Genomic DNA, 18,657 nt, shown 5'->3' on the forward strand with positions numbered 1-18,657 from the left:
TAATCAAAGAAGTTTTTGCCTTGGATCATTCTCACATAAGCATAGCTTGGCAGCCAGGAGTGTTTAGTTGCGGCCCAATAACGGGATATGTTTTATTTTTGGAAAACGCTAACTCAACGCTCAAGCAGGTATGTTAGTAAGAAAAACTTGCAAATGAACTGCACACAACTTACACAACTTTTCCGAATGTCTGCGAAAAGACTTTGCCGCCCGATAGACGAAGCTTTGTTTTTGCAAAATTGTTGCCTTCAACGAATTATACAATAAAACTAGCCATGTTGAATGCCGAGGGTGAAGGTCGTTCTGCCGAAGCGTTTGTCCAAACCAAGTATGCCCCTTTGTATGGGAATTCGGACAATGTAGATCTGGTGATTGTCACAGGGGAATACAGTGTTAAAATCAAAAGTTTTGAATCTCTAACCGATACAGAAGTAATTTTCGAAAGTGACAAGCTAATAAACGATTATACTCTATATTCATTCTTAGGAGAACAAATATATTTCATTGTAGATGCTTCAGGAGTTATTGTGAGGTAGGTATTTTTTAGAGTGAATCTAACTTTAAAGGTACATTTTTTTTTTTAATTATCGTTTTAATAGATTTTCAATAAATGGCGATACACAAAAGTTTGTGATTTCTAGTTTAGACAAATTTCCTGAATTCAAACCAAAGAAAATTAGCGTCGATTGGTTAAACAAGCGGCTTTTTATTGCAGCTCAGGTAAATTGTCTTATTATGTAATGGACATTTTACTTCTAACTTAGTATGGAATCTTTCGCTTCGGTTACAGAAGCTTACGGAGCAGTGGGCAGTGATTGCCACAGACTTCAGTGGACACTCGCAGAGTATGATAGTCAGCAATTTAACTGAACCTATCGAGCAATTGGATGTGGATCCCATAAATGGTTGGCTATTTTGGCTAACAAGTGGCAGTCTTATGCGAACCAATCTCTACAATAACTACTCAGAACCCATAATCAAGAGAGACGTAGGTCATTTCTCAAACACTTATCAAAGCAGCTTAATAACATTTTATAATACAAGTGATCACACCTTGTTCGAAAGCACTTATGATGGGCTACACATCCAAAGCCTTCAATTAAAATTATCCATTAGTTTAGAACGCATAGTGAGCTTCTGGTACAATGGAATTCATATATTGGCTACAAATGGTACACATCTGCTGCGGGGAAACTACAATACAAATGAATTTGACGTCCGCACTGTCAGAGAGTTGGAATGGTGTTGGGGTATTTTGCCAGTGATACAAAAGGGACAAAAGATATTTATACAAACACAGCCATTGCAAAAAGGAATCCCAGAAAACTTGAATGCTTTGGTTACATCTAATATGGCCAAAATAAGTTGGGATGCGCCGCAGCTGAATGTATATCAGACAGAATACGCTTGGCAAAAGTGGGATTATGAGCTTGAGATAATGGATGTGGCTAGTAACAGCGCCTTTAATATACGCAACATAAAGACAACATATTTCAATGTGGAGAAACTACAATCAAATAATTTGTACAAGTTTCGTGTTCGTGTCATTTTTGGTAGTACACTTGGTGCATGGTCTAAAGCGTTGTTAACGCGTACGTGGCCCTTAGGGGAGTATACATTTCTGTTGGCAAGCATGAATGGCATATACGAAATGAATGAGACCGGTACGCATGTAGAGCAGGTCGGTCAAATGGAAAACGTGCAAGATTTTATGCAGTTGAATGCCACAATATACTACATTTCTAAGGACAATCGCTTGCAATGTGTGAACATCATGAATCCGGAGATAAATTGCTCATTTATAGCCACAAATGCAATGAGCTTGGCATATGAGTGGCGTGGTGGCAAGATGTATTGGGTAGATACGTTGGGAAATTCTGTGATGAGAGCGAACTTAGATGGCAGCCAACGTGAATTGCTACCAGTATTCGGTGCGGAAAGCATTGCAGTTGATGCATACAATGGGCATATCTACTACTCGACCGGGGTGAAGTTGATGAGACGCTCTCTAGGCGACACACTGGACGCGGACGAATATGAATATTATCATGTCAGCACTTACGACGATGTCATACGCGGTTTTGCTTTGGATGTGGTAGGAAAACGCCTCTTTTGGGTTGTTCGAAAAGGTGACGGTGAGGTTAACTTATTCCGAACCAGCAGTGACATGACTAGTGAGGATTTACAGTACAATATCTTAGGAAATGATATAAGATTGGGCTCTTTAAAATTTTTACACGAAATTGATAGTCTGATGTGGTTGCCTTTGAATTCCAGCACAATTACTTTCGCACGAACAAGCAATCCAACAAACGAAGTGCTGATTCACCTTTCACAATTTACTAATATCAACTGTATTAATCTTAGATCGGAATATATGCCCGCTAACGACCTGTCCGTTATACCTGAGGCCCTCGATGGCCAAAGTGTTCACATCAGTCAAGCCTTCGCAGATGAATGGATAGTTAAGTGGCAACCAATAAGTTCCTCGGAAAATTATACAATATTTTATAGTATTATTTTCCAATTTGCCGACGCTACTAATCAAACGGAAGCAATACGTGCATATAAGACCAACGATTCGTTCATAAGGATAGCTGAAGAACTTCCTTTGCAACCAAGTTTTCATATAACTATAACGGCATCCACATATTGGAGCATAGGTCCAACCACGCGTGTACAACTGCTCACACCCACTACCAGTGTAGCCCCTCCGAGACGGATGAGAGTTTTTGTTCAACAATTTAAGGACCCGCTTGAAGCCAGCACCAACATAAGCGCAATTGTTCGATGGGACTCTCCAGAATCTAAAAGTCCTTATACTGAAATAAATTATAAAATATTCTGCTGGCATGGCGATAAGCTACACGCCGAAAAATTATACAACACAACTGACAAGGAATCATTTGAGACGACAATAGATGGGTTACATATGGGAGAATCGTACGTCTTTCAAGTACAATCCTTTATACCAGGAGCAACAAAAGGAGGCCAACGCAGCTCCTTTCAAATACTCATTAATCCAGAACTCCAATCCAAGCCGGGATTTCTATTCTCGACGAGTGAATTTATTGCAGAATACGATCTAGATTTGAATACTTATAACATACTGACATACATAACTAGTCAAGTGGAACATTTGGCGGTGATACCTAGTGAAAGACTTGTTTTGTGGGTTAATGAGAATGTCGAGCTATTATCTCTCACAGCTGATCTAAAACCAATTAAATTGGCAAGAATGCGAGCCGAAGTGCTTTCTATGACCGTCAACTGGGTTCAGCGTAGGGTTTACTGGGCCGAATTGGAAACAGAGGATAAATATACGATCTCGATATATGAACTTGATTTGTGCCAGTTTGAAGGAAAAGTAATGACACCAAATAAGATATTTACTCTCGAGCAGGCAAAGACGGTAAAGGATCTCACGATTTTACCTTTTTCAAATATACTTTTGTGGCTGCAGTTTGACTCAAAGACGAATATCTCCTCACTTATGGGATGTGTGCTGGAAAATTCTACTTTCATAACGATCGAAAATATTAGAACCCAAAAAATGTTTGCAGCAACTTTGTTGCCAGAATTGGAGACGGTAAGCCTTATAGATGAAGATGGCAGTATTTGCACGTATGATATAGGAATGCATCTATGCACGTCGAAGGAAAAACTAGTTTTGGACAACCCAACAGCAATGGTGAAAATCGACCGAGACAGTAGTTACATATATGTGCTCAAAAACGAAAGCATATACGCATATAGTTTACAAAAGCAAAATATTGAATATCAAACAAATATTGCGGACATTAAAATTATCAAGGCATATAACTATCAACACTATCCAGTTAAGAAATGTCTTCTGCCGGATCATGATAGTTTATTGCAAAATAGAAAATTACTCAACCCCCCAGATTATTGATGTGGGTGAAAATTATATGGCTTCTATGCTCCCACAAGTACACCTAATAGAGAACTGTAGCTCAAAGATTCCAGGCCTAAAATATACGCTGTGGATTACAGATAATGGCAAATCGTCGCGCAGTCATTCAACATTCGAAAGCAGTTTGAATGTAACAGACCTTATGCCATTTACCAACTATACGATTCAATTGGCCATATCGTCGTATTATCAACGAAAACTCAAATTAGATGAATGCTTCTCTGAGATCATAACAGTACGTACCGGCGTTGGCACTCCTTCTGTGCCTCGTAATTTCACTGCTCATGCTATAAACCCATCGCAAATTTACGTCGTGTGGAATGCGCCTGCGAAACCTAACTGCGAGAAAGTGTGGTACCAATTACACTGGCAAGATGCAGACTCCGATTCAGGTGCTCGCAAGCGAATAAATAGCATGAATTTTCTAATAACGAATTTGGAACCTTCAAAAGAGTATAAATTGTGGCTGGAAGTTTTCTCCGCAGAAAACAAATATAACACAACCTCGCCCGTCACAGTAAAGACATTTGAAACTCCTTCCCGTTTAATGCTTGTGAAGAAGGCGGCCTATAATTTGACTTTGAGTTGGGTTACTTCGCCTAACGTAACTAGAACAGTTTTGATTTGTCAAGAAGTTAACGGAGAAAATGAGTTCAGTATCGATATTACGGAAAACTCTTCAGTAATAGTTGTGTCAGATTTGGAGCCTAAAACTAAATACGAATTTGTTCTCGAAATATTTTACGAAACTCTAGTAGACCCCTACATATGGCCAGAGGTGCCTAACGAATACTTTGTATATGAAACACTGGGTGACTCGCCAGGACGTCCCGGTCAGCCACAAATTGAACACACCATAGGCGATGTTTTTCGAATATTTTGGCAAGCTGCTCCAAGTAATGGCGAGCCAATAACTGAGTACTCTTTGGAAGCACTGCAAGCCCGTAGCACCAAACGCATAAGGCGAAGTAAATTGGCTTACGAAGACTACATGAACGATTCCATAACAAGCCACAGCCAGAGTCTTTGGGCGGAAGAGCCAAGCCCGATTGAAGATAAGTGGATAGTTACATGTAACACTACCGATCTAAGCTGCATCATTCGGGAAATATACATACTAAGACTGTTAATGTTTCGTGTGCGCGCACGAAATGCCTTATATGGTTGGGGACCATACAGTTTGGATAGCGAACGCATTTCAGAACCTTTTGTATCGCCGGAGAAAAGAGACTCATTAGTTTTGGCAATCATAACTCCGGCAGCGATTGTCTCCACATTTGTGCTTATTTTAATTATATTACGAACACGTAAGTTTCCTGATTTAAATGAATTTTAAGATTGCAATTTTATCCAAATACACGTTTGTTTGTATGTATTCAGTGCACGTTAGACGCCAAAATGCTAAAAAAGTTGCTTGAGAAGAGCCGGCCAAGTATTTGGAGCAACATATCAACACTACAGCACCAGCAGCTTATGGCATCGCGCAATAGAGCATTTTCCACCGCAAGCCATTCTACATTATATACTGGCGGTCCCTTAAGTGATGCCGATATCGCCCTTTTGCCCCACATACACTGGAGTCAAATAACAATATTAAATTTCTTAGGAAGTGGCGCTTTCGGCGAAGTGTATGAGGGACTAATAAAATATCAGAATTGCGATCAAGAGGAAAAAGTTGCGATTAAGGTAAGCTTGAGTTGAGGTAAGCTTTGAGTTATTTCACATTTAATACTCCACAATAAACTGACTTGCCCTAACTACATACATACATATGTACATATTAGAGCCTCCGAAAGGGTGCCAGTGAATTTGCTGAGCTCCTGCAGGAAGCCCAACTTATGAGCAACTTCAAACATGAAAATATTGTCCGACTTATCGGTATCTGCTCCGACACTGAGTCGATCTCTATAATCATGGAGCACATGGAAGGGGGAGATTTATTGAGCTATCTTCGAGACGCACGGCCGAATTCGAAGGTACATATTTATATACTGTAAATGCATATGTAAATACATTTTTTACCAATTCGCATCAAAATTTATACTGATTTAATAATATCGATCTATCTGCGCAGAGACATATCGCTTCGCTAAATTTGTTGGACCTAACTTCCATGTGCATTGATGTTTGTAACGGATGCAGTTATCTAGAAGATATGCATTTCGTACACCGGGATCTCGCTTGCCGCAATTGCTTAGTTTCATCCAATGATCCAAGCAAACGTATTGTGAAAATTGGAGACTTCGGCTTAGCCCGCGATATATATAAGAGTGATTACTATCGCAAAGAAGGCGAAGGTCTCCTGCCCGTAAGATGGATGGCGCCAGAAAGCCTTATTGACGGTGTCTTCACAACCCAATCGGATGTGTGGGCTTTTGCTGTACTCTGTTGGGAGATACTGTCGTTTGGTCAGCAGCCGTATGCCGCTAGAAACAACTACGAAGTACTAAATTATGTAAAGGACGCTGGAAGACTAGAAAAGCCCGAAAACTGTCCCGATGAAATGTAAGTACTTGTTGACGGAAATCATTTATATTCAGTCATAAACGTACTGAACTATTCAAAGGTTTTCATTATTGCTGCATTGTTGGAGTGCTCAACCAGATGAACGTCCATCTTTTAAAAAATGTCTCCTCCAACTAATTGGAGTTAAAACAGAATTAAGGCGCATCAATTTAGGCTTCAGCAATGACAACACTGATAGCGTTCTATACGCCAATCAACCTGAAACCTATTTAAGCACATTTAAAATGAACTCTATTCCAAAGCTGAAAGAGCAAGATGTCTGCAATGAATTGGAAGACTACGGAAAAGCCTCGCAGGATGGTACAAATATATCGGCACAAATGGAAACGTTTTACCAGGATGTCGACATAGAGACCATTTCCGATGATTCTCAACTAATAGATACAGAAATGGAAAAAAATAATATTCACATGAGCTCAAATGTTAACGAAGGCATTTCAAGATTATGAATACCCGTCCATGACAATTGTATGTATGTACATATACGATTAGACATAAATGTTTTACGATCAATAAAAAATTAACCTCGAGAGGCAGTTTAATGTACATACATATATATTTATGTACATACATATATTTTCATAGTTGTTATTGTTTAAATATCTAATTTTGTATTGTCCTTTGAACTAAGGAAATTATTCGCAGAACTGTATTTCAACTTAACTTTGCCAAAAAATGTACGTGATTCAATATGCAGCATAACTTTTAAATTGCTGTTACGTATTTACAAGTTTCCTTCAACATTTAATGCAATACTCAACAAATAAACAAAGACAAAGTTTACCTCAATCTAATTTACATAATGGTTCTAAAATGAAGCCAGTTAAACACGAGAACAGACCACAATGTTTCTGAGCGCTAACAAACAATTGCATATTCTGTCTCAATTCCCTCTTTATTGCAAGAATTTATTACACAACGGGGAATTCCTCCACATGACATCATCAAACAAATGTACAAACCTACGTGTTAAGGCACTTCAACTTTAAATCCACATTTGCCCCGTACTTTATTCATCAAGCTTTAGAACGGGGTTCTATTTTGCCCTATTATTCTTTCATCCTGCGAGCGAGCAATGAAAAGTAGAAATAATAAAGTGCTTTAAACAAAACCCCCCGAGGATTACCTCCAACCCACTTAGCCAGCTGTGCGTATACGAAAGTCTGTAATAATGCAAATGTATATATATATATATGTATGTGTGTGTTTATGTATCCCGAAAATTCTCCGGTGTTTGTGTGTATCACGAAACAATTGTATGCGAAGGAATGACTGACAACGGACTGTCAATTGACAGCAATAAGCAGATTATTTTAAATGTCTAACACCATGTTCAACGCCACAGTAATAAAACGGACGGAAAATACGAACGAAGAGCTGACGGAAAGAACCAGTGAAGAGATTTGCATAGGCTTAACTTGGGCGCAGACCCGCCCCAACATTTATCTCATTCACGTTGTTTAGTGGCCAATTCAGTTACTGGCTTAGTTCGTGCAACACAGGACAAAGTAATTTGCATTGAGGAGAAAAAACTGCCAAACTAAAAGGACACAAATCTGAGGCACACAAACATTTTGTATACACGTTAAATGCTAAAATTTCTTTACTACTTTTTTCGACTTTCGACTTTACTTTCTTGAGTGCTTAAAAGAAGATTCTAACTCGCAATTCAAAGTAAAATTTGATGCGCCGAAAAGTGTCCGCCTAGTGTCGGGTGTCGCTGGCTAGTTGACGTGCAATAGGGTACCTTGGCATGGGATACACGGAATTATAATGGTAGGCCCATATTGACGACAATGTTAGCTTAAAAATCCTAAAAAAAAAACACGCAAACCTTGGAACTTTTTCTAAACTAACTGACATTATAGTACACTCACAAAATATTTACTTTTGACAAACTGAAAAGCTAAACACAAGTTTTAATGTTGGTGAAGTAGCACATGTTGTGTTTCAATTTGCGCAAATTAATGAATAAGGACTTACACGTACTCATTTGTATTGTGCCGTTTGGGATCATGCTTATGCCAAAGAGTTTCCTTGCTTTTATTGAAGCTATGCTGCATTTGCGCCAGCGAAGAAGGAAGTATGAATGCCGTTTCTGAAATTAAATGGAAATGTTATATCATTAACGTTGAATTTTTTTAATTAAAATCGCGATTTACTTCGATTTATGAATTCGTTGTTCTAAGCCTGTTTACATAACAATTGATTAATCGGTTCTTTAGTAAGCATTTCAGCATATCTTTTGCCTTTGTTCACTCCTTTGAGCATTAATTATGTGGCTTTTGTAAAAATTTGCTCACATATACTAAAACGTAAGCTAAATGGTACACAAATTTTTACAAAATATGAAAGCCAGCATTTACATACATCCTTTCGGCAGAGTCTGTGTACCTACATACATGTACATACATACAAACCATATGCATTTAGTGCATACACTGGTGGCAGAAATATGTAATAGAACCGCCTTATATTTCGCATTTTAGCTACATTTCTTTGGTTTTTTAATGTTGGATAGTTTTTTTTTTATAAAAGTGTAGCTCATTATGTAATAAAGTACATATAGGCAAATGTGCATTTCAAACTTTGTACAAGAATTATATAAATTCAACAAATGTTCACCTAAAATTCTAACTTTTTAGGTACACAGTTTTTTAGCCCATTCAATTTTAGTACGCTAAAGGCCAAGTAGTGTAGTGGTTAGCAGTGCGCGCTACCATTCCGCAGGGCCCGGTTTCAAGCCCGTTTCAACCCAACAAATAATAAAAACCAAAAAATGTTTTTTTTTTTCTTAACAGCGGTCGTCCCTCGGCAGGCAATGGCAAACCTCCGAGTGTATTTGTGCCATGAAAAACAGCTTCTCTTAAAATATACAATCGCCGTTCGGTGCCGGCATAAAACTGTAGCTACCTCCCCTTTGTGTGACAACATCAAGGCGCACGCCACAAATCAGAGTAGACGGTCGGCCAAACACTAACATATGTCTAAGAATAGTAATATAATTCTTAAAGCGCCAGCTTGAAGTGGCTACAAAGTACCGTTGATTTTTTATAACTTTTTTAGCATAGTTGTGCATTTGCATCCATATAAAGTATGCTCAAAACAGGAATTTCTACAAAAAATGCGCACAACCGTTCGCAAAAAAAAAATAATAATCAACGCCAGGTTTCACAAATTGCTCTTTATGTATAAACGAAAACCAAAAAAGTTTGGTGGCAAAACAAATTATAAATAATCAATGCCATTTTTTAGCTGCTTGAAACTTGCTTTTTGTTGTACTAAAATTTAATGGGCTATAAAACAGCATACCCGAAAAAATTACGAATAAAAAGTTTGAAATTTAGGTGAAAATTTCTTGAATTTTTATAATTTTTTACAAAGTTTGAAAAACGCAATTATACGTATGCAGGGTTATTACATTAGCTAGACTTTCATAAAAGAGATTGAAACATTAAATGAATAAAAGAAATTTAGTTAAAACAGGTCAAAATGCGGCGTTTCTATTATTTCTGCCACCAGTGTAAGTATGTATGTACGTACATCCTCTTGCGGATGCATTTGGATACCTGCTGCTGCGCAGCGAGTACATAATACTCTCACGCTAGTTTTAATCTGGACGAACGTCAGTTTGACAGCTTGGCGTTCGGCTGGTTAAACAAAGGACGAGGAAGTTAGCAGAACTTACGCGTCTACATTTGCATAATTTAAAAGACATAAAAGAGGAACTTCATGCAAATTTGATGGCGTGAAAATGAGTTTTTTCTGTAGGGCTCACTTTCAGACTTGTAAACACATCAGAATGAACACACGGTCGTTTTCGCATTACAAATTATGCTCACCGCCGCCGTCGACAAGTTGTGGCCTCGGTGTGCTCGAGTTGCGTGTATTTTGCAGGGTGCGCCCTCTCAGCTTCACTTATACGAATACATATGGGGTATTCCATCGTCACGGGTGGGACATTTGTACAGCAAAAATAGTTTTTCTTTTTTAATTTAAGTATAAAGTACTAAGCAATTCTACATTTTGATAAAGCTACAACTAGTTCACTAATATACGAGTTATTACCAAATACGAAAAATATTCCAACTTGATTTTATATTGGAAAATTCTGAGCTGTTTCTTCCGTCACGGGTAGGACAAAGAAAAGACACTGCTTTTTGGAGAACATATATTTTAAGGAAAGTCTGCGAATTTACTTAACATTTCTATCTGGATTAGATGTTTTACTATACAGAAAAGAACCAGCAATCCCAACAAAGCACAAACCATAATAAGAATTATTTGTTTATTATTAAAAAATTCAAAATTCTCCTGTCACGGGTGGGACAACTTTTGTCACGGGTGGGACACGTACGATTTTCTTCATGAAAGGAAGCTTCTAGTGAGATCCATATCAAAGAGATTAGGTATGATAAATGTTAGAGGTCAAATACAAGATCAATTGACCTACTTTTATGACAGTGGAGTCATTGTAAGACGCACGATATACTGCTGACCCCAGGATCTATTTTAGGGGCAATAGTTATACCAAACGAAAGCTAGAAGTCGCCAGATTGATGTATTAAAATGCATGGAAGAAAGGATTATTTGCAAACGCATGAAATTTTATATGCATTTTCCTAATGCACTTCTGCACGGTGCATTTGATTGCAACGAAATTTCGAATGTGCCTTAATGATTTTCAAGTTTGTTTAGAATAGCTATGTATGTCTGACTAATACTAACTACAGGCTAAACATGTATATCGACTACTGTTATCACGTCGATAGAGATGTCTAACCTGCTGTTAGTGTTGACCAGACATTGAGTAACCGGCTTAAGAGTGGCTCGAGTTGAGTTATTTTTGGAAACTGATTTCATGGACAAATCATGCTCAAATTTAGCTATTCCTTAAAACCATAGAACGTCAGAAAAGATCTTGTGTATCGATGTCTAATCCGAAAAGTTATCTGCATTAGAATACTTGTAAGCAGATACATATGTATATCTTTGTCACTTAAAGGCTATTTATTGGATTGAATTTATAAGTTTCGCGAACTTCTAGATTTTCTTGGTTGGAACTTTTCAGGTAATTGTTAATATTGACTTTTAATTGTTGTTAAGCAACCATCATCATAGAATTCTCTGGCGTCTCTAAGATAGTAATGCTTATCTTGACTTTTCGAGCTGGCCACGCGAAATTTTTTACTACATCGCTTAGCCCACCAACAGTATTATGGTGTTTAGTCAACCTGTACTTCAGAGTTTTGTGGCATTAAACATAGGTTTGAAACGTTAAACTTATTTTTTTATTGTTAGGCATCATTAGAAAAAAATTATAAATGATTGTCACGGGCGGGACACGATAAAACGTATCAAAATCTCTTAAGTAGGTACTTATAATATAATAAAAGAAATGAAATAGGGCTGCTTAGTATAAACACACTCTAGTTATGAAATTATAGAAAACTCCCTAAAGTAGTAACTAAGCAATACGAAGTTTAAAACTTTTTAGTCACGGGTTGGACATGCTAAACCGTAGTGATTTTATCCTATTATATAATTTAAATGCCTATTTTTCTTCAATGCAATATTGCTTCTTCGGGGCGCAGAAAGATCGAGACATTTATTCCCCCCTTCAAAAAAATAATAACTTTGTGAATACTTGATTTTGCAGAGCCTTCTATATTAAAATATGTTGTCGTATTCAACTACTTTTCTAATGTTGAAGTTTTGAGTGTATTTACAGTGTAATAAAATAATATAACTAAATTTTTTTTCGAAAAAACGTTAATTTCAGGTATTGAGCATTGATTCATCAAGCATTCCATGTTCAATAAGCTACTCTACAATTGGACACAAAGTTTCACTTACTCATGGAATACCCCATATATATATATATATATATATATATATATATATATATATATATATGTACATGCATGCTTTGCAGGTGATTACTGTGTCACTCTTAATACGGTCACACCACTGTGTAACTCTTCTGCTCAGGCAATGTAAAGAGGTGCATGTGTACATATGTATGTATGTTTATATAGATGTCGGTCTGCTTGCATAAATATGTGCTTAAGCATATCTACATGTTCACACACACATGTGGGGACGAATACATACATATCTACATACAATTTTTGCACTCATGTGCGCCTTTATGCAATTATTTTTGCCGTGTTAAGAAGCAGGAAGCAAGGCGTTGCTTTTTCTTTAATTATTGCCAAGCGTTCGTTTTGAATAATTTACCCAAGTGCGGCTTTTGACTCTTCAATGTGACTACTTTTGCAAAATGTACCAATTTTACATGTAAAATTTTATATTGCATTACAGGAGGTAATGAGAAACTTCATTAATATTCGTAAATGTATTGGCGCAAGTCTATTTACTCTTTATTACTTTTTTGTAGATATGTGTGCATGAGGTACTTGTCCTAAATATTAACTACATTAAAAAAAAAAAAAATCCTGTTGTCGCACAAATGAAGTGATCTACAGTTCTACGTTGCCACCGCATGGCTGATGGTTTTACATGACAGAAATATGTACACTCTAAGGCCGCTATTATAAAAACACTAATTTGATATTGGTCGGTCGAGGAGTCGGACGAGGAATCAGACCAGAGTCCTATCGGCTGCCTGGCGCACCTAGCATTCGGCTACGTCGGCTACGTCGGCCGCCTGATACACCTAGCTGTAAAACTTAAACAAAAACTAAATTCAAATATGCTAGCACTTACCGTGAAGAATGCGTTTTCCCCGCTCGCCATGGCATCGAAAACCTTGACAGCTTCGTTTTTGTGTCAACGTTGGACAATGCTTTCCGCCATTTTGCGGTGCTTGCGTCATGTTTCGCGTTCGTAATGTGATTCCCGTGCCGCAGCTCTCATCGCATTCGCTCCATGGGGTCCAATCACCCACCTGACAATCGATCACTGCAAGAGAGAGAATAAATTTGTTTCGTCTTTTACAATAATGCACACATGAAATTAAATGTAATGAAAAAATAAACATATTTCCCCCACTGTGCACAGGCAAGCTATTGTATGTACATAGGTACGCGCACAAATTATGTAAGTATATAATTTCAGCTGAAATTCAAAATGCGGCAAATTATGCGCCATTTTAATTTAATTGGTTTAAGGGAAAGTTGTTCTAATACAGCCGCGGTGTTTTTTCTGTGGAAAACGTTATACATGTGCGTGCGTAATTTAGCAAGTGGCGTCCTAAGCCGGAGTAGTTATAAATGCGAATTTGGTAAAGCATGCAACGGGAGGCACTCGTATCATATTTTCATTACTGGCTCAATTGTCGTTACTGTTGCTTCCATTCAATGAGCATTAAATTATTATTCATTAAAAAAATCGTCTCAAGGCGCACAACGCCATTGCTAAACGAATAAGAGGGGAAAGAACGGAGGAAAAACAATTACAAACCTAGATAACAACAGCTTAACGGCATACGAAACACCCTAAATTAAAAAAAAAGAGGTATGCACATAAAACCCGCAAAAAAGATGGGCCGGCATATGTTGATGAACCCAAAAATTGAGTAATGATAATTTTAAAATTTAAAATTTTTATTATTCCTCCAATTGGAAACAATTTTAAGTTTCACAATCCGTTTCCGTGAAATTTCGTGCAATGCATGGAATAGCTGAGCCCAGAGAGTGTAGGGTACATCAATGAAGTTTATGAACTGCTTTATGAAAATGTAATTAAATACGATTTCGTGAGACGAGGCACAGGCAGATTTCGTTAAAATGAAATTTCAGTAAACGCATTATAATCTAGTAAATTAAAAGCAATTAAAAATATCCAGAACAATCAGAGACTGAGGTTTTTCTTATCAAACAATAGAGTGTATTTACATACATACATACGTACGTACGTTGTAATTTTTGTTGAATTTATGTAAACTAAAGTTTAGCGAAAAGTTCCGACCGTTGCGGGTTTATAAAAACACAGTTATCTGTGTCTAAGGAAAGAGAAAATAAATTGCAAATATGAATACATATACAGTAACTCAGAAAAGGGACCATGTGTGGATTTTTTCCCAAATATTTACAATATATTTCAAGTAAATTTTTGTCGGTTATTTTTCTATAAAAATGTTGTCCAAGCTTTAAAAAAAACATACTATAACTAAAAGTTTCAAACTTTATGCAAAAGTTAGGAAAAATTCACAAATCTTCATCCAAATTTCAAATTTTTGAATCCTTAAAGCATTTCTGAGTATGCAGTTTTATAGACCATACAATTTTATTCGAAGAAGTGCAAGTTTCAATTAAAAAAAAATTTCGTTGATTTTTGAGAATTTTTCTGTGGCTGCTTTTGCGTTTTTTTTTTTATATGACCAGTGTAGTTTACAAAAACTGGTGTTGAATTTTTGAAATTTTGTTGCGAATGGCCTCCCGCATTTTATTTCATAAGAAATTCATGCTTATATGCAAAAAAGTGGAAAAATCATTCAGCAAAAAAAAAATATTAAAAATCTTGTACTACAATAGACTAAAATTTGTGGGCTATAAAACTGCATACACAAAAATGTTCTAAAGATTCAGTTTAAAAAGATCGAATTTTGATGAAAATTTGATGAATTGTCTTAAATTGTGTATAAAGTTTAGTATAAGGTTTTGGTTAAAGCTTGGACAATATTTTTATAAAAATTAATGAAAAAAAAACTATTTAGTTAAAAATCATTGCGCATATTTAAAAAAAATCAACATGTGGTCACTAACCTACACACATACATACATATGTATTTAGAGCTCAGTCAAACTGGCAGGTGTTTTTCTTTCTTTTCAAACGCCTGGATACATGGCGTATGGGTAACAAAATTTCCTACAAATATTTCATACAAAAAATTATATTTTAATTTAAAAATCGATTACGGGCGAAAAAAATGGCCTCAGCGTAAAACTACCTACTGCAATTATTTAGATAATTGCTTCATCTATAATGTAGTATTTTTATTTTATACTTTATTCTGGACAAGTTTATGAACAAATTGACACGTTTTGGGATGGTCTGAAGTTTTTTCCTTTAAGTCCAATATGACGACATTAGTGAGCAGAAGAAGATTTCAAAAAAATTTACGGATAATCAAGAAAATGACTTTGTAAATTTACCTAAAATATCGGCTTCAAATGTTCCAGTTTGAGCTCAGTTGCTATGTTATCGGCCCATTATACAAACATACGCACGCACGCACGCACATTTGTGCAAAATAAGCACTTTGTAAACCAGTAAACAATTTATGCATGTGTGTGAAGGACATCTGGGGTAAGCAAACAGTCATTAAAATCGCCTTCACTAGCGGTTGATACAAGCACTTAGCCGAAAAAGCCCTTTTTACCTACATACATACAGCTGCGAGCACTAAAATAGTAGTTAACGGTTAACATATTTTTAGATTACTAGAAAACCAAAATAATAGTTGCATTCATTATATTGAAAAACTGAAGGACAATTTCATAACTAAATGTGGGGTCAAAAGAGTTTTATTTAAATAAACACTAAAAAAATTAATTCATGTAAGATGTGTTTTCATGGAAACTACTGCGAGCAGAAAACCAAATAGTACATAACAAAAAGTTTTAAATTTGCATTAAAATGTTAATATTAATACTAAAATTTAGCACAATTACTTAGTATTTGGTAGCATGACCGTTGTTTTTAATCACTGCTGCATAACGATTTCTCTTGGAGTCTACGAGGCGTTGACATCTTTCCTGAGGTACATATTGACTGCCATGCGCGGCCCATAGTTCGTGGTAATTTTTTGGTTTTAGATCCCATACGGTTTTATTAAGGTTGGTCTAAAGGTTTTCTATGGGATTGAGGTCAGGAGATTGAGCTGGCCACTCTATGACTTCAACTCCATTGTCCCGAGACCACAATTTTGCTAGCTTACTTGTATGCTTCGGGTCGTTATCCTGCTCTAGTACCCATTTGAGTGGCATTTCCTCTTCAGCGAATGGAAGCATAACATCCTTCATTGTTTTTACGTACTTATTCTGATCTTTGATAGTTTTTATCCAATATATTGGGCCCCACACCATGATATGAAAAAAAACATCCCAATACCATAATACTGGCCTCCATGCTTCAACGTCTTTGCAGTGTACCTTGAATGATATTCCATATTTGGGGGGGCGCCTTACGAACTGCCGTGCCTGTACCACCGTATATAAAAATTTTTGACTCATCCGTCCACAGAATGTTCCTCCGCTTCCGAATAGGCCAATCCAGGTGCTTTTTGGCAAAATCTAGTTTGCGTATCACATGATTTTTTTCAAAAGCGGTACTTTACGTGGACTTGTAGCACAAAGTTTGTGTTCTTGGAGCTGTCTCTTTACTGTGCGAACACTACATGGTAACTTTAGGTTATCCAAACTTTCTAAAGATGACATTGTGGGACGAGTCTTCGAATATTTAATAATTTGCCGTATGTTAGTCGTTGATAATTCCTGCTTACCACCCCGTTCCTCAGGTTGATTTTGATACGTTAACGTATTTCGAATCATGGAGGCTGAACATCCACCAATTTTTTCCACTTCTTTATATGTTTTCCCCATTTTAGTAATTTCATGTTTTTCGTGACCTCGGTGCAGACTTCGTACCATAAAACTTACAAAAATGCGTTTTTGTCTATTCCGGCTAAATGTATAACAAATCAAGACATTAAACTTACTTTTTATTCCAAAAACTAAAATATTTGCAATTGAAGTTAAATTTTGCGACTTTTTTTGTTATGCGCTACTATTTCACTGCTCGCCTTAAAAGCCGTTCACAACAGGGGATACTTCTAAAAAAAATTAAACCGTAGCTGTTGAACGGTTTGAAATTGGCATAGAGTTAAATCAAGGGCATAATGCATCTCACAACTGCGCACTACGATTTCAGTGATCGTAACTGTACATACATAGCCAATTGATGTCAATAGAAGTACATATCTACACATGTATGTACATTTACTTAAGGCTTCTAAAGGGTAGACGTTAAACTGAATATCATCAATTATAAATTTATTGCATATTTAGTTTGTTCAGCACAAATAGCAAAACAAAAGAAAATCCCTTGAGCACACATTCATCGAATTTCTGGAGGTATTACAAAATGTTCATAAACATGTGTATGTGCATACATACATATATATACGATATGTTAAAGGTAGTATCGATTTTTTATTGAGTTACATATTTTGTTTCTGTTATAAGTCGTCGCAAGTCACCAAAATAAATGTCTTCCGCATTCGACGTTTTAAAATGTGCCGTACCTATCGTAAATGGGATTATTTATTAATTCGATTTCGCTGCCCGCACGGTTTTAAAGTGAGCAAATTTATTGTCACTTTGCCTTCGGAATACAAAATTGGCCATAGAATTCCGGTAAAGCGAAAAAGTAACAAGAAAGAGCAATCATTAAAGTTCAATGAAGCATTTTCTCGCCTTGCCCCTAGCTTCCAGCATACAAGCATAAAAGCAATCCCTCCTCTTATAGTTAGTACCTTTTCAGATTGAACAGTTTCATTTAAAATCATTGGAGTGGAAACTTATTTCAATGTAAATATATGTCGCATAACTCACGTCAGCAGGCGGTGAGTTTGAAAGCATCTATTTCACGTAAAACAGTGTAAAGAATTACTTCGGAAGCCACATGTATGTATGTATATATTCACATAAATGTGGAAACCAGTTTGGACTATATCCGTTAAAAGCTTACATGCCTTAAGCTACCTATGTATAAGTACATATACGTAAAACTGGATGTAAACAAATGAACGCATAGCTAAGCATGTACAAGAAAAATAAACAAGAAAAACATCTTCGATTTTTATTTGTCAATTATTTGAGATCCCCTATTTAGAGACGCCATAATGCATGTAAATACGCAGTAAATAACTACACTGTTATCTTTGGAAGCAAGTCATGCCTAACTGCTGTTCAACGCAGCGTATGAGTGATATTGGAGGCCAATCTTTTATTCATTGTATTTAGTCCAAAACAAATTCAATTCCCAAGGCACATATGTACATAAGTACAGTGCCGAACAGAAGTATTGGCACAGTGAATTTTTCGCAATATATGCAAAGTTATCTATTCTAATTCTAAGAAAACATAATAATAAAATATCTAAACTTTGTGCAAAACTCAGGAAAATTCATTAAATTTGCACACTAATTTGCAACTTTTTATTCAGATTTT

At 36.5% G+C, this 18,657-nt stretch overlaps 2 protein-coding genes across 3 annotated transcripts in view; one reads left to right on the forward strand and one right to left on the reverse strand.

Annotated features, from left to right (window-relative positions):
- The window catches only part of LOC118748403 (protein sevenless), a 36,865-nt gene extending 28,911 nt beyond the window's left edge, over positions 1-7,954 (forward strand). Inside the window, 10 exon segments of the mRNA XM_036482776.1 lie at positions 36-128; positions 201-532; positions 600-720; positions 791-3,898; positions 3,900-5,241; positions 5,315-5,337; positions 5,339-5,620; positions 5,719-5,910; positions 6,009-6,439; positions 6,501-7,954. Of these exon segments, the coding sequence (XP_036338669.1) occupies positions 36-128; positions 201-532; positions 600-720; positions 791-3,898; positions 3,900-5,241; positions 5,315-5,337; positions 5,339-5,620; positions 5,719-5,910; positions 6,009-6,439; positions 6,501-6,909 (6,333 nt within the window). The 3' untranslated portion in view covers positions 6,910-7,954.
- LOC118748412 (somatomedin-B and thrombospondin type-1 domain-containing protein) overlaps positions 1-18,657 on the reverse strand; it is a 311,093-nt gene that overhangs the window by 35,005 nt on the left and 257,431 nt on the right. Inside the window, exons 3-4 of one of the 2 annotated variants that reach the window (XM_036482800.1) lie at positions 13,190-13,384; positions 8,450-8,558 (exon numbers count right to left, since the gene is read on the reverse strand). In XM_036482800.1, coding sequence (XP_036338693.1) covers positions 8,450-8,558; positions 13,190-13,384 — 304 coding nt within the window. Of the gene's footprint in view, positions 1-8,443; positions 8,559-13,189; positions 13,385-18,657 lie in introns of both variants that reach the window. The other variant, XM_036482799.1, reaches the window with a different exon arrangement.

Source organism: Rhagoletis pomonella, unplaced genomic scaffold (assembly GCF_013731165.1).
Source record: "Rhagoletis pomonella isolate Grant_MI unplaced genomic scaffold, Rhpom_1.0 Rhpom_scaffold_00013, whole genome shotgun sequence".
NCBI classification, from domain to species: Eukaryota; Metazoa; Arthropoda; class Insecta; order Diptera; family Tephritidae; genus Rhagoletis; species Rhagoletis pomonella.